Here is a 15,303-nt window from a genome sequence, read left to right as displayed (position 1 = left end):
TACATGCCACATACTTAGGGTACACCTATACACAATTGGCATCAAACTGTTCTTTGGACTCTTGACATTTATATTTAGAGTGTTTTATCTTGGTATCTAATTGATGTGTGGGAGATAAGATGGTGCATAGTGGAAGCTTTGAGGTGTTTTTTGAAAAATGTCATCAAAATAGCCAACTTTAGGAACACTTTGTGGTTTGGTACTTTGAAGTAGAAAGACATATTTAACCATCCTGGACTCGACAGAATGTGTACTTTCCAATTTTATATGGCTTTCAGGGGTGAACTAACTTTTTTGTAGCTTTACCCTACACAATGTAAATGTGTTTTTTGGTTTTTTTTTTTTTGCAGTAGGTGCAATGACAAAAATGGTAGATCATATGAGGGTATTTTTTATTTTGGGGCCCATACATGCCAAATACTTAGGTAAACCTATATACATTGAGCTTTAAACTGTTCAGTGGACCAATTGCATTCATATTGAGGGTGTTTTATCTTGGTACCTAATGATATGTGGGAGACAAGATGCTGTAGACTCATTTAAAAAAAAAAAAGATACATTTAGAAAAGCTTTGCAACTTGGTAATTAGAAATGTAAAGATAATTTTGCAGAATCCGTTCTTTCCAAAAACGTATCGTTTTCTATTGTACGTGGAATATTTGGCCTTGAAATCTAAAGCTGGCCATACACGGGCAGATCCGCTCGCTTGGCGATGTCGCCAAGCGAGTGGATCTTCACCCGATATCCCAACCTACGTGTGGGCGATATCGGGTAGCAAGTAGCTAAAAAAAAAAAAATAATCCCCAGGGCCAAACGATCAAATTACATTTGTGGCCATGGGGCAGTCGGTTCGGGGACCGCATCAATGAGCCGATGTGGTCCCCAATCTGACTGGATTTTCTAACCTGGCTGATATCGGTCGGCCAGGCCGCTCGGTTCTGCCCATACACGGGCCAATTAGCTGCCGAATCGGTCCAAGGGACCGATATCGGCAGCTACTATCGGCCCGTGTATGGGGACCTTAAAGTATGCAGTTGCTTTGGAAATTTGGTAGTGTACTGCTGAGAGTTTTTGACCAATACAAGTGAGAAATCTCCATAAAGCTATGCATATTTGGTATTGGTGCATTCAGGAGACATGGCGCTTTCCAAATAAGTTGTATTGTTGTGCATAAAATTATTTATGTTTCTGATATATGTGTCTTCTATTAAGGAAGCCTATATCTTGTTACAAGAGTGGAATTACATAAAACGTCCTGCATATTTTGAAAACTTGTTTTCCCAGGTAAACTAAAAGTACCTTCCAAGGAAAGGCCCCTAAAGTGAAAGAGTGCAAAATGTTTAAAAACAGTCTGGAAATAAAATTGCCACAAGTGACCAAATTGACTGGCAGTTAAAGGGATAATAGCAGAATCCTTGTTTGAAAAACATAACCGTGTAATATAAATCTGCTTTCTAAACACAAAGCATTTATAATGCCTCGTCTCTGCCAGATCCCTCTAGGTGCTACAGAGGGATTTGGCAAAGATTAAGCATAAAAAAATGTCTGACCATAAAGCAAATTTAAGTCACATGATTGGTTGTTTTTCAAACATCATACTAAGAAACAGCAAGAAGTGTTCTGTACCATCTGTTCTTTGCCTTTTCTTTACTAAAAGTAAGATGAGTTCTGTAGGAAACAATAGCCAAATTAAAACACCCAAGCACAGAATGGGATGTTCAGAGCTCAAATTTATTTATGAAACAGTTATTGACTAACTGCCTAAAAACAATGCACTGTTGAATTGTTCTTGGAATAAGAGATTAAAATCAGAAATTGCCTTTGTTGTTTATTCGGCCTAGCTGATTAGCTGTTTGGTTAGTTTATATGTTATATCACAATTAACTTGTGCAGTATGATAGGCAAAGCAGGATTCTGATACAAGCCTCTCAATCATTGTTGTGTCACTATTACTAAAAAAAAAAAAAAAAAGTGTTATACATAGCATTACCTTTGGGCTGGGAAGTGTAGTTCCAATGCCTTTTGCAACTCCATAGGAGAGGAGGTCTAACAGAGCAACAAGACACTAGTTATCTTCTTGTGCCATTACCAATGGTCTTCACAGAATTACATAAGCTTAGGAAAGATAAATAATGTTAAAGCAAATAAAACTGATGCATAATTAAAAATCTCCTCTTATGAGCCTGGATTTCTTTTGGTAACAAAACTGCACAGAACTATTTAGGCCTCATGTTGAAAAATAAAAATCTAAAAAACTGTTTAATGCTTGATGTTCAGTTTTATAGTACAAGACATTATTGCTCCAGTGTGTTTGCCAGTTTTTCTTACTGTTTACTTATGTTAAGGCTCATTCATATCCTTGAATCTGATCCAGTCAGTTGTAGTGTGAACAGACAGGGATATTTCAGCATCACACACACTGCCACTCACCAGTAAAACAAAAAATGTGCCTACGGCTTTTACAGTGAACCTAGAGTGCAGACCTTGTGTAATGTTGTGCTGCATAATTTAGCAACCACCATGTACATATGGGATATTATTCATAGAAACCTGATACTACAATTTGTAGTGTGTCTTCACAGTCAGTAGTGATCGATACAATTTTACAGCTTTGCCCATATGTATTTACATTCCATGCCTTTAATTCCAAAGGCAGCACTTTGCTTGGTGTTCCTTCTGAGAAGCCATTAATTACAGCAGTAATCCCCAACCAGTGGCTTGTGAGCAACATGTTGCTCCCCAACCCCTTGGATGTTGCTCCCAGTGACCTCAAAATAGGTGCTCATTTTTGAATTTCTGGTAAGGGGGCAAGTTTTGGTTGCATAAAAACCAAGTATAATGCCAGACAGAGCTTTCTGTAGGCTGCCAGTCCATATAGGGGCTATTAAGTAATCAATCATAGCTCTTATTGGCACCTCCAGGAACCTTTTTCTTGCTTATGTTGCTCCCCAACACTTCTTCCATTTAAATGTGGCTCACGGGTATAAAAGGTTGGGGAACCCTGAATTACAGCATTGGCAATACCTACATTTAAGCATGTAGATCAGCGTTATGGCTCCTTATACAAAATAGGATTTGGTGTATTTAGCAATGCTTTGCCATAATTCTAGCAACCAATATTTAGACTGGCTGTACCAGTGTAATACAGTAAAGGCTAAAGAGGTTTTATTTATGAACCAAATCAGGTGCTGTTTTCCAGGCAAGTAATAGTATTACTCCTCGACCCCAAAAGTCTTGGGCTGTGTCCTACAGCCATCATTATATTTTGGCACAGCTGCTAACAATGGTCACACAGAATACCTAAATGTACCGCGCCTATAATGCCTTATTAAGGTTTAACCAATACAGTAGCCAATCAGTCATAACTACTCGTTCTGGACCCGTTCTCCATAGTCCCACTGACAGCGCTATATTTAACAGCAGCTTCCTGTTCAGTGGATATCACGTGGTTGATGACGCCATTGTTATTGGCTACAGGTGCATGAGTGGAACAGGAAGTAGAAGCAGGCGAAAGCTTGCAGTGACAAAGCAGGAGCTTTCGGGACCGTCTGGAAGTTTCTTGTGGGAGGAGACACCGGACCGTGACTCGGCAAGACGGGACAGTGAGTCAGCAATGGGGAGCGGGTACATAAGGAGAGGCAGGGGGAGGCCGGAGTTTCGAGACGATACCGGCGGCAACAGGTGAGTACTTGTGTGTGTAAGGGTAGGCTGTGTGTAAGGGGGTAGGCAGTGTGTAAGGGTAGGCAGTGTGTAAGGGGGTAGGCAGTGTGTAAGGGGTTAGGCAGTGTGTAAGGGGGTAGGCAGTGTGTAAGGGGGTAGGCAGTGTGTAAGGGTAGGCAGTGTGTAAGAGGGTAGGCAGTGTGTAAGGGGGTAGGCAGTGTGTAAGGGGGTAGGCAGTGTGTAAGGGTAGGCAGTGTGTAAGGGTAGGCAGTGTGTAAGGGGGTAGGCAGTGTGTAAGGGGGTAGGCAGTGTGTAAGGGGGTAGGCAGTGTGTAAGGGTAGGCAGTGTGTAAGAGGGTAGGCAGTGTGTAAGGGGGTAGGCAGTGTGTAAGGGTAGGCAGTGTGTAAGGGGGTAGGCAGTGTGTAAGGGTAGGCAGTGTGTAAGGGGGTAGGCAGTGTGTAAGGGGGTAGGCAGTGTGTAAGGGGGTAGGCAGTGTGTAAGGGGGTAGGCAGTGTGTAAGGGGGTAGGCAGTGTGTAAGGGGGTAGGCAGTGTGTAAGGGGGTAGGCAGTGTGTAAGGGGTTAGGCAGTGTGTAAGGGTAGGCAGTGTGCCTTGGCATTGCACTCAACCAGCAGCCTCTTATTCCAGGCGAGATGTACAGTTTAGTTATAGTACTGAGGGTGCCTTATATTTTGAGAGTTATACGAGTTATTTAACCACTCACCCTAAGCTGTATATCTATATAATTTAACTTCAGTGGTTTAAAAAAAAAAACCAAAAAAAAAAAACCATAAGAACTACAGGATTTAGGTGCAGTTTTACAGGGTAAGCCTTATGAAACAAAACAACAAACAAGCAAAAAGCTGAAGCTGATACCTTTATTGGCTGTCTAACCATAAGAAGCTTTCAGAAGATTTCCTTTGTCAGAGTGATTATAATGAAGCTAGAGTGGCTTTTGGTAAATGTACACATACAGGTATGGGATTGTTTATCCGGAAACCCGTTATCCAGAAAGTTAGGAATTACGAAAAGGCCATCTCCCATAGACTCCATTATAAGCAAATAATTCTAATTTTTTAAAATGATGTTCTTTTTCCTGTAATAATAAAATAGTAACTTGTACTTGATCCCAACTAAGATATAATTAATCCTCATTGGCAGCAGAACAATCCCATTGGATTTATTTAATGTTTAAATTATTTTTGTTGACTTAAGGTATCCAAATTACAGAAAGATCCCTTATCCAGAAATGCTCCCGAGCATTTTGGATAAAAGGTCCCATACCTGTATTCAGAATTTTGGAGATAGATGTAGTGACAAGCAAATAGAAATGTACATGTGCTTTAACTAAGGTGCAAAAAGGGACACATTTATGTGGAATATTCTGCATAAATATTTGCATTTCTTAATGAATACTTATTTGATCTCCATTTAGGCCACTTGCCATAAACCCCTGGCTCACATAAAAGGAAAAGGAAAGGCATCATTTATTAGGCAACCCCCCCCCCCCCCCCCCCACACACACACACACACACACCCCAGAGGTTATAACCATTTACCTCAGAAACCAAGTTGGTGCTTCTGTTTGCTGAACAGTGCACTTGCCCAGGATGCTACTATATTAGTGTCACATTGCTATCTTCTTAATCTTTCTCGATCCTCTCTATGGTCCCAGCAAGGTTGAGCAAAACATTTTTTGCTTCTGAGTTAAGGTGCCCATACACACCTACGGGTGGGCGATATCGGGTAGCAAGTAACTTAAAAAAAAAAAATAATCTGATCGTTTGGCCCTGGGGCCAAACGATCGTATTACATTTGTGATTATGGGGCAGTCAGTTCAGGGACCGCATCAACGAGCCGATGCAGTCCCCGATCCGACCGGATTTTCTAACCTGCCCGATCGAGATCTGGCCAATTTCAGGCCAGATATCGGTCGGCCAGGCCGCTCTGTTCTGCCCATACACGGGCCGATTAGCTGCCGAATCGGTCCAAGGGACTGATATCGGCAGCTATAGTCGGCCCGTATATAGGGACCTTTAGGCTTTTTACTCTACTGGAAATGCTCTCAACACCTGTGAGGGATACCTAGGAGAGCAACAGGGTGCTCTTACAGTAGGATCCTGGGCCAGTGCACTTTTAAGCAAACAGGAGCACTGTTCTTAGATGGGCGATTATAATCATTAGTAGGTACCTAATAAAATTGACACTGCCCCCCCCCTTTTTATTTTCTTTGAAGTTGTTTTTCTAGAAAGTAATTATTCTCATCAGTTTCTTTTCTTTTCGTCTCTATTGTCTATTCTGAATTTGCCCTTAATAGGCTTTACATGAAATAATGTTTTCCATGTAGCAGAAGAAGTGTTTTTTTTTTTTTTTTTTTTGTTTCAGAAAAAAAATAGTAAAACTATTACAGCAGTCATTTGTCTTAGATGCTAAATTATACAAGTGCTGTCGGCTTTAGCAACCAACCAGTAATCCGATTGGGTTAAAAAAAAGAAAAGAAAAATCTGAGTGGTTGCCATAGGTTTGTGCCCTGGTGTAATTTAGCAGTTATGTTAGTCAGACCCATAGTCCTTAGGCACTGATTTTGATGTTTAATGTAGAACAGACTGGAACTTTAAAATCTCTCATCGAATAACTGAATTTTTTTTTTTTAGGTTGCTCAAAGGCAATTGGCATATTTACAGGTTTATACAATGGAATTTCCAGATCTAGGACATCATTGTTCAGAGGCTACATGCAAGCAACTTGGTATGTTATCAAATATTACCTTTTATGGTTAAAATGAGTTGCACATGCTCTTATTTATTTAGTAGAATGAGCCAGGTATGCTAGCTCGCTGTGTGAAAACGGAGGTCTTTTTATAGTAAGGTCTATGAAATTGATATTATCTTCAGAATTGATTAGTAATGCCAGTTGCTCTAAACATTTGTCCTTGCATGTAGTTTGGTACTGTGCCCAAGAGACGCAAGGGCAAATACAGCAATGCAAAGTGTTGAAACCATTTCCTGAGCAGCACTTGGGGTGATCCCTTGGCATATTGGAAATGGTCACTCAGCTTGCAATAAATCAATTTTGTAGTTTCACAGCTGAGTGTATATTCTCTACATGCCTTATCCTACTGCAGTTAAAAAAAAAAAACAAAAAAAAAAAGTTAATCTTTGCTTTGATTGATCTTTACCTTTCTGTACTCTTTTATTTTCAGATTTCCTTCCCCTAAAATGTGATGCCTGCGAGGAACTTTTCTGTAAAGATCACATCACATATGACCAACACAAGTGTTCAGCTGCCTATAAGAAGGTAATTTGTAATTCTGACCCTGAAGTTATGTGTATAACTGTTGATAGCTATATAATATGAATAACTTTTGTTGTGGATATTTTTTCTTAGAATGTGCTGGTTCCTGTTTGTCCACTATGTGGCACTCCAGTTCCAGTAAACAAAGGAGAAATGGCAGACATTGCTGTTAGTCAGCACATTGACAGAAATTGCACCTCAAGTCACAAGCAAAAGGTATTAGGGATCAAATTCCTTAAAACAAAATTAAAACACATGGACTTGGCATATCACATGAATGTCACCACTAGCTGCAGTTAAAGGAACAGTAACACCAAAAAATGAAAGTGTATGAAAGTAACTAAAATATAATGTGCTGCTGCCCTGCACTGGTAAAAGTTGTGTGTTTATTTCAGAAAGTCTGCTATAATTTATATAAATAAGCTGCTATGTAGCCATGGGGGCAGCCATTCAAAGGAGAAAAGGCACAGGCACATAGCAGATAACAGATAAAACACTATTGTATTCTACAGAACTTATCTGTTATCTGCAATGTAACCTGTGCCTTTTCTCCTTTTTTCCAGCTTGAATGGCTGCCCCCGTGGCTACACAGCAGCTTATTATATAAATTATAGTAGTGTTACTGTAGGAAACACACCAGTTTTACCAGTGCAGGGCAACAGTGCATTATATTTTTATTACTTTAAAGCTCTTTCATTTTTTGGTGTTACTGTTCCTTTAAAGTAACAAGCTAACAGCCTCTGATTTAAAAATCTCAGCAAATCTACGCTTTTTTTTTTTATATTACTATTTTATTTTTCATAAATCTTTTACAAAGATCTTTTATTTTCCTGTTGACAGTTCAGATCTTTATCTAGTTTATAATTTCAGCTCATCCACTTACTTTGCTTAATTAGGACCCCTTATTCCTTTTATTCTAAGGGCGGTGGTACACAGGGAGATTAGTCGCCCCGCGTCAAATCTTTGTTACCGCGGGCGATTAATCTCCCAGACATGCTATCCCACCAGCAAGAATGTAATTCACCGGTGGGATGGCATTTGCGTTGCTTCAGTTTCCCGAAGTCACACAACATTTTCTTGAGAGGCAACTTCGGGAAACCAAAGCAACACACATGCCATCCCGCCCGCAATTTACTACATTCTTGCTGTTGGGATGGCATGTCTGGGAGATTAGTCGCCTGCGGAAACAAAGATTTGTCGCGGGTGACTAAATCTCCACGTGTGCCACTGCCCTTAGGCTAAGGTTATCTATATGCCAGTTGGAGAAAGCCAATCCACTGCAATCTGCTTCCTGAATGTATGTGCATTGACAGGCACAATATCAGAACGTCAGCACATTTCATACAACACATATCACACATATCACACATTTCATACAACATTGTAGTAAATGTTAATAAGACATTCAGATTAATTTAAGGTGTTTTAATTGATGTGGATATGGGGGCTTTATGATCATAAACTTGTAGATTAGTAACCCTGTTTTTGAAAATGTATGCAATGGTATGCATTCACTGAGAATTACTTATGTCCTGATCAATACTCTAGTAATCCTGCATGTTTCACAAATGCAATATAGAAAAATTAAATGTAAGGAAAGCTTATGTAATATGACTTATTCCACTATGTATAGCTTTTTGTATTCCTTTGTCAGATTTTCACAAACCGATGCTTCAAGGCAGGCTGCAAAAAGAAAGAGCTAATGAAAGTTATATGTGACCATTGTCACAATAACTTCTGCCTATCGCACAGACATCCTTTGGACCACGACTGTAAAACTGGAAAACCGGTCATTTCTAAATCTGGGTAATGTAACTAACCCTTCTCACTAAAATATGTAGTTTGTTACTAAATATATGTTTGAACTAAATGCTGTTCCTTTATTGGCTTTATTTAATGAGTAGGAGAACTTTTACATGGGATGTTTGCTTTTTCCTAAGTGCTTTGTATATTGCATGAGACATTTTGAGATTTATCTCTGACTTTTGCCAGACAATGATTATCATAAACCCATACACTGCAAAATAATTGCTAAGCCCAATGGGTTAATTTTGAACTTTGGAGCCTCATATGCTAAAGTATTTTGGGCTCTTTTTGCCTTCAAAATTTCATAATCTTTCAAACCCATTTGGGAAAATGTATCGAAGAGTGGAAGGCCAGTTCTTCAAAGGAGAACTCCTAAAATCCTTTACAAATGAATACAGAGCTGAACTTCTCCTGTGGTATACTGTCCCTTTACCCTACCTATAGTTCAAGATGAATACTGTTGATTGAATGTATTTATCATGCTGCTTTGTTGGAAGCAACAGGTCTTATTTATATAAGTATATTGGAGTGTATATGAATCTATTTCAGTACAGTAAATATTTATTTCTTTATAGGTTGGCAGCCCTGAGCAGATCTAAAGTAGCTTCTCAAGATTATAGCTTGAAAGTCAACGAAGCCACAAAATCTACAAGAACCAAAACATCTGGAAGTGTGAAATCCAATAAAAAAAAGTATTATTGATTTCCTTTATTTTTTTCATGGTTTCTAATAGGCATGCCAAGCTGTATTATTAAACATGTCACAATGATATCTTGTAAAGCCTATGCTTATAATCTCTAGGGTAAAGGAAAAATACAGACATGGCCCACTTTGGTTGCTGCTTTAAAATTATAACCTTTTATATAATCAATATATTACATGCACATTAAGCAGCAATATTTGAATATATAGCATGGCTCTTGTTAAAGGGAACATATGAAAAAAATGTTAAATCCAATACATGTACCACATTTAAAAGATTGGGTAGGCACTGTATTTAATATGGTGGTGTTAGGAGTCCCATTTAATCAGACACCTAACAGCAATATCTGTCCAAGATTTTAAGGGTTACCCCCTTCCTCAGCTGCACAGTAGTACTGCTGTGTACCTGAGTAAAGGGTTTGATACCCCCAAATAACATTCTGCAGAAGCCTGCAAATAAATGCTAAGCTTTTCTGGTACTTCTGTGCAATGTAGAACTTAAAGCTCTGCTTATTCTTTCCAAGTCCTTCAGCCAACAGCCACCTGTGAGAGAAAAGAGAGAAACCCAATTAAAAATAAATAAATAAAAATACAATTTTTATGTATTGGAAATAGACTTCTTTTTAATGAGAAACATGGATTCAAATGTTTATATATTTTCATGGTGTGTGCTCTTTAAAACAACACTTTAAAGGATGGCTAAAGCCTTCTCTAATTACCATATACATAGTCTGTTTGCATATTTGCATATGCAGATTAGGGTATGGAAGGGGGAAAAAAATATGCACATGGTATTTTTACATTTTGCAATTTCCTAAAGTCACATGATTTTAAAGGGTTAGATTTGGCCAATCCTAATTTAAAAAAAAAAAAAGGTTTGATTCGTCTCAGTCTTGAACTGAATCTGGGATATGCCGCATCTCTATAGGTAATATAGAATTGTATTAATATATAATTGGATTTGAAAGATATGTCCAGTGAGTCATCAACACTGTTTGTGTTTTCCAGAAACATTTTTCCTGGCTCTGCGGGACCGAAAGTGATCAGTGTAGAGATCCAGAATGGACTGGTAAGAACATTTTATATTGAATTTTAGTACTGTGACATTACTACAGATATCTGCCAAATGGAAGGAAACGATAAACATAGAATATTCTAAAGCATGCACTTCCACACTGGTGTGGTTATTAAAAGGTACCACCCCAGTGAAGTCATCCTTCCCAGGACAGTGAATATGAACATAATTGCTAAATTTCTACAGAATGGAAGTAGATGCACATGACTAGCAGTACTTGAGTGCACTGTAACATTTTGTATAAACCCTTTTCTTTTAAATCATCCCATACATGGCCCACTAGAATGGCTGAATTGGATCATGACATAACAAAATGTTGCAGCCTTTGCTAGGTCTGGGGAAACTGCTTCCAGTGAATTGTTGCCCCCATACCCATCAGTAGGAAATTCAGTTTCTTATTTAGTGCCCCTTTCATGTATCTAGGCTGTTCTTTTATTTCCTATACTAAAAACATTGCTAAGAAATAAAAGTAAATTAGTTACAAGGAAGTGATGTTATTTTGCTTTGGACACCCATCATTTTAAAATTGTACCACTGGGTGGTGCTGTTTCATCAGTTTTCCATTTGGCAAATAATGACAATCTGCACTTTACAGTCATTTGTTTATCTCACTGAATAGTGATGTTGAGATTGAGCATTTTTTTGTTGTTAGAATGAAGATGAAGCACTAAAGAAGGCACTGGAACTGTCTTTACTGGAGACAGGAGTCAATAACTTACTGACATTAAGGTATGGTAACTGTTAGTAGTTTGTATAGGACTCCATTTTAATCAAATAATTACAATTTCTAAACGATTTCCTTTTTTGTTGTCCTAATTAAACAGTACCTTGATAGCAGGTCCCTTACCTATGTTTTATAGTTGTTTTCTCATGAAACAATACTATGAGTATTTTATTGATGCAGAATCTCCTGTCAACTTAAACCAGTGAAAATTCCTATATAGACCATACTTCAGTCTTTTCAGGAAAATTATTTTTGTGCTTCTATAATGAGGAAATAATAATGAGAAATAAGGATCACATGGATGTCTTGGTGGCTTAGTACAATGATTTTAAAGGTATTTGCCCTTACTTCAGTTTTTAGACAATAAACGTTGGGAAGTCCATGCAGTCAGTGTAGGTAAGCAACATTTTTAATCAAGGGTTAAACTGGATCTAGCATGTACCCACACACACTAGTAGTCCTAGATAATACAGTAGCTGTTTTGTTGCATACAACTATGGAATATTGTATTGTACAATCTACAAAACTCATAAGGGTTAATAATTTAGCAGGAAATTATTCCAGCAGAGAAACCTCTAGAGTACGTGAGCATTCTAGAGCCATCTGGGTGCCCTTTGCACAGGGTCAGATAGTATGTAATACTGTAGTAAATAGAAGAAGCCACTGAAACAAGTAAAGCTGAAAAGAGCAGTTCACAAAAAAGACGCTAACTGGAGAAATGCTATCCCTCTATGTATGCTTATCACTTTGGGAAGTGCATGTGAGTCAGTTTTGCTCTGTTTATTAATTCATACAATATTGGTGCTGATCACCTTGTTTGAAGCTGAAAATCAATTTTTGACAAGAAAAACGGCGATCCAGAATACCCTGTGGTTTCAATCCAACCTATGTAATGATACTCCTTACTGAATAGTAACAATATGCTCTGGGTTTGCAACTCACACCAGTCCTGCTTGAAGTTAAATTCAAACAAGACGATGAGCAGCTTTAAAGGAACAGTAACACCAAAAAATGAAAGCGCTTTAAAGTAATAAAAATATAATGTACTGTTGCCCTGCACTGGTAAAACTGGTGTGTTTGCTACAGTAACACTACTATAATTTATATAATAAGCTGTTGTGTACCCACGGGGGCAGCCATTCAAGCTGGAAAAAAGGAGAAAAGGTACAGGTTACATTGCAGATAACAGATAAGTTCTGTAGAATACAATAGTGTTTTATCTGTTATCTGCTATGTGCCTGTGCCTTTTCTCCTTTGAATGGCTGCCTCCATGGCTACATAGCAGCTTATTTATATAAATTATAGTAGACTTTCTGAAGTAAACACACAGCTTTTACCAGTGCAGGGCAGCAGCACATTATATTTTAGTTACTTATATACACTTTCATTTTTTGGTGTTACTGTTCCTTTAAAGAATGCAGACTTATAGATATTCTGCATATTATATGTACAATAGGTACTGGAACATCTTGAAACATTTGAAATACATTAGGCCTGATGTTGCAGTAGCTACAGTGTTTAGAAGTATACAATAAAGTCTGCATTGTGATGTGCTACTACTCCACTTGTATCATTTTTTAACACTTCTATAGTAGCATATCTTCTTTGGCAGGTTCCAGATAATGCCACATTAAGGGTAAATTTATGAATCCTCCAAATTTGGATTGATAGAAAACCGATTGCAGGAACCAAGAGGGAGTTTCATAGCTTACTTGCTGTTTCTTCAGTTGATTTTTATGAATCCAAATCTTGAGGGTCCATAAATCTGCCCCAAATTTTTCATTTAGGGCAAATCTGTTATTGTGTGGCTTTGTAACTGTTCATTTTGGCATAATAGCCCATTTTGGCTATTGCCCTAAAATTCTGACTTTCCTGTTACATGCAAGCAGTATGTGTATATCTCTGGAATATCTAAAGGAAATCTAAACCCTTCCAGAAAATTTAATTTCAAAACACTCCACAAACTTTCTGAGCACTTTTGCAATCTGCAGTAATTGGTTTCTAGTTATACTATCTTGATATTACCAGTTTTTTTTAAAGGCTGAAATGAGTTTAAAACCTACTGTTCATTTTGGACAACTGGCTTCTGTCAGATGAAAATTAAGTTTGTGACAAATAGAACAGCTTTCAACTGAGAACTGTCAGATGACAACATTTATCGGTGAAAATAGTGCACACTATTTTTTACCCTGATAAATATGCCTCACAAAATCCTGTGAATAATGAGCTCACTATTTCCCCTCTGAACTATCCTTAAATGTTTTGACTCTTTGAAACATGTCTCTAATTGTCAGGGTAGTGCAATGCTTGGGGCTCATAATACATTTCTCATGCAATGCCTTGCAAAAATATTCACGCCCTTAGCCAATTACTCAAGCATGTAGTTCATTAAAATCAGACCATGTAAGTTTTCTATAGTTATGGATACACCGAATATAAAAGTAGAAAACTCCTAAAAAAATCCTAAATTTTTTTTTTGCTTTAAAAAAATGTAACTGAAGTCCCTTTTCCTCCTGGTCTGCTGAACGAAAAGTGCAGAAAATATGCATACAAGTCTTTATATCCTGTATGTGTTTAGAATACAGAAAATGTTGCACATTTATTCATGTAGCTCTTTGCCCCCCCCCCCCCCCCCCCCCCCAAACATAAAAGAGGAAAGTAAAGACTACATGGTTTACAAAACTAAACTTCTCTTCACATGAAGATGCATTCTTCTTATGTCATTAAACAATGTGTAATCCCTTCTGTTTCTTTCTTAGCCCACAGGATGAAGATGGGGAACTGGAGCAGGCTTTAGCTGCCAGCAGGGAGGAATATAGGCTATTCCAGAGGAAAGCTGTAAAAGCCACAGGAAAGTGACATAATGTTCAACAATATCTACCTTGAGCATTTAGATTGTTGATGTAAATCTGACTTTTTTATGAGGTTGTTTTTATCGTTGTTACTATATGTGGAGACGTTACTTATAGAGAAGCACTTTCATATTTATTTGCTAATCCTTTTTTTTTTTTTTTTGTACTCGTGTGTTTTATTTTCTTCTCATATGGGATTTTTGTACATAAGGAGCTTCTTTATAGGAACAATAAAGTGCTATTTTTAGTAATGTATTTGTGGCATTCTCATTTTAAACTGCATTGGCCTAAATCCTAATATATACACATATGTTCTATGTGATCTGTATGTAAAAGACTAATCTTGTGGTACAAAGGAGACATGCAGGTTTCAGAGCTCAGTTCAGATGAAAAAATCAGAAACAGAACCCTGACTGGGATCAGTGGGCCCAGCCTTGAATAAATCAAGCCATTAATAAACACACTTTGTAATAAAATAAGCAAATGTGCAATGTTAGGGCTAGAAACTTATATCTGCAATTTTCTATTGGTTGTTACTAGTTACCAGACCTGGAGCACACTTAAACCTGTTATAACCTTCCATAATTTTAAGACATAATACATTAAATAAATATACAAAAAAAATATAAACAAAAATACCAAGGCAAACTGTCACCCTAAGAAATAATTCCAAATCTTTTTCTATCGTGTTAGTTGAGCAACATAAATATAAAACATAAATAATCTTATGTACAATATATACATTTTATATATCTTGTTCCCTTCAGTCTTGGAATTCATAATCACAGAGAGCAGGCAGGAGCCATTTTGTGGGCACTGTTATCTTCTCCCGATACCCTGGGGCCAAACGATCCAATTAGAACAGCGTGCAGACCCGTCATTCGTGCCTATAGACAGGCAGGTAGAATCGGCCCATGTATGACCACCTTAAGATTGTGAGTTTGCTTGGGCTGGGACTAGAACTATATGATAAGGACTGCTATGGCAATGTGTATATGTACATCTAGATATATATACTGTATTGATACACATGTATAGCTGTTAATACAGACACAAAGCAGAGTCGGAATCCTCCATGACTGGAAATACTAGGCATAATATATGTTTGCCCTGTAAATTAGTCCTTGTGTAAACATCCCAGCATCCTTGACAAAGTGTATGTTCCTTCAAAGGCTTTTCACACATTATCTC

At 37.8% G+C, this 15,303-nt stretch overlaps 1 protein-coding gene across 2 annotated transcripts; it reads left to right on the top strand.

Moving 5' to 3' along the window:
- Positions 1–3,484: 3,484 nt before the first annotated feature.
- On the top strand, positions 3,485–14,367 carry zfand2a (zinc finger, AN1-type domain 2A). Of its 2 annotated transcripts, none has more exons than XM_018097116.2 (9): positions 3,485–3,602; positions 6,314–6,407; positions 6,862–6,956; positions 7,047–7,169; positions 8,608–8,759; positions 9,335–9,451; positions 10,470–10,530; positions 11,189–11,265; positions 14,020–14,367. In XM_018097116.2, exons 2-9 carry the CDS (start codon positions 6,353–6,355, stop codon positions 14,117–14,119), a joined length of 780 nt encoding a protein of 259 aa, XP_017952605.2. In that variant the 5' UTR covers positions 3,485–3,602; positions 6,314–6,352; the 3' UTR covers positions 14,120–14,367.
- The last annotated feature ends 936 nt before the right edge of the window (positions 14,368–15,303 follow it).

This window comes from Xenopus tropicalis, chromosome 9 (assembly GCF_000004195.4).
Source record: "Xenopus tropicalis strain Nigerian chromosome 9, UCB_Xtro_10.0, whole genome shotgun sequence".
NCBI lineage: Eukaryota > Metazoa > Chordata > Amphibia > Anura > Pipidae > Xenopus > Xenopus tropicalis.
Note: the sequence above shows the minus strand (reverse complement) of the source record. Positions and strands in the feature narration are given on the sequence as shown.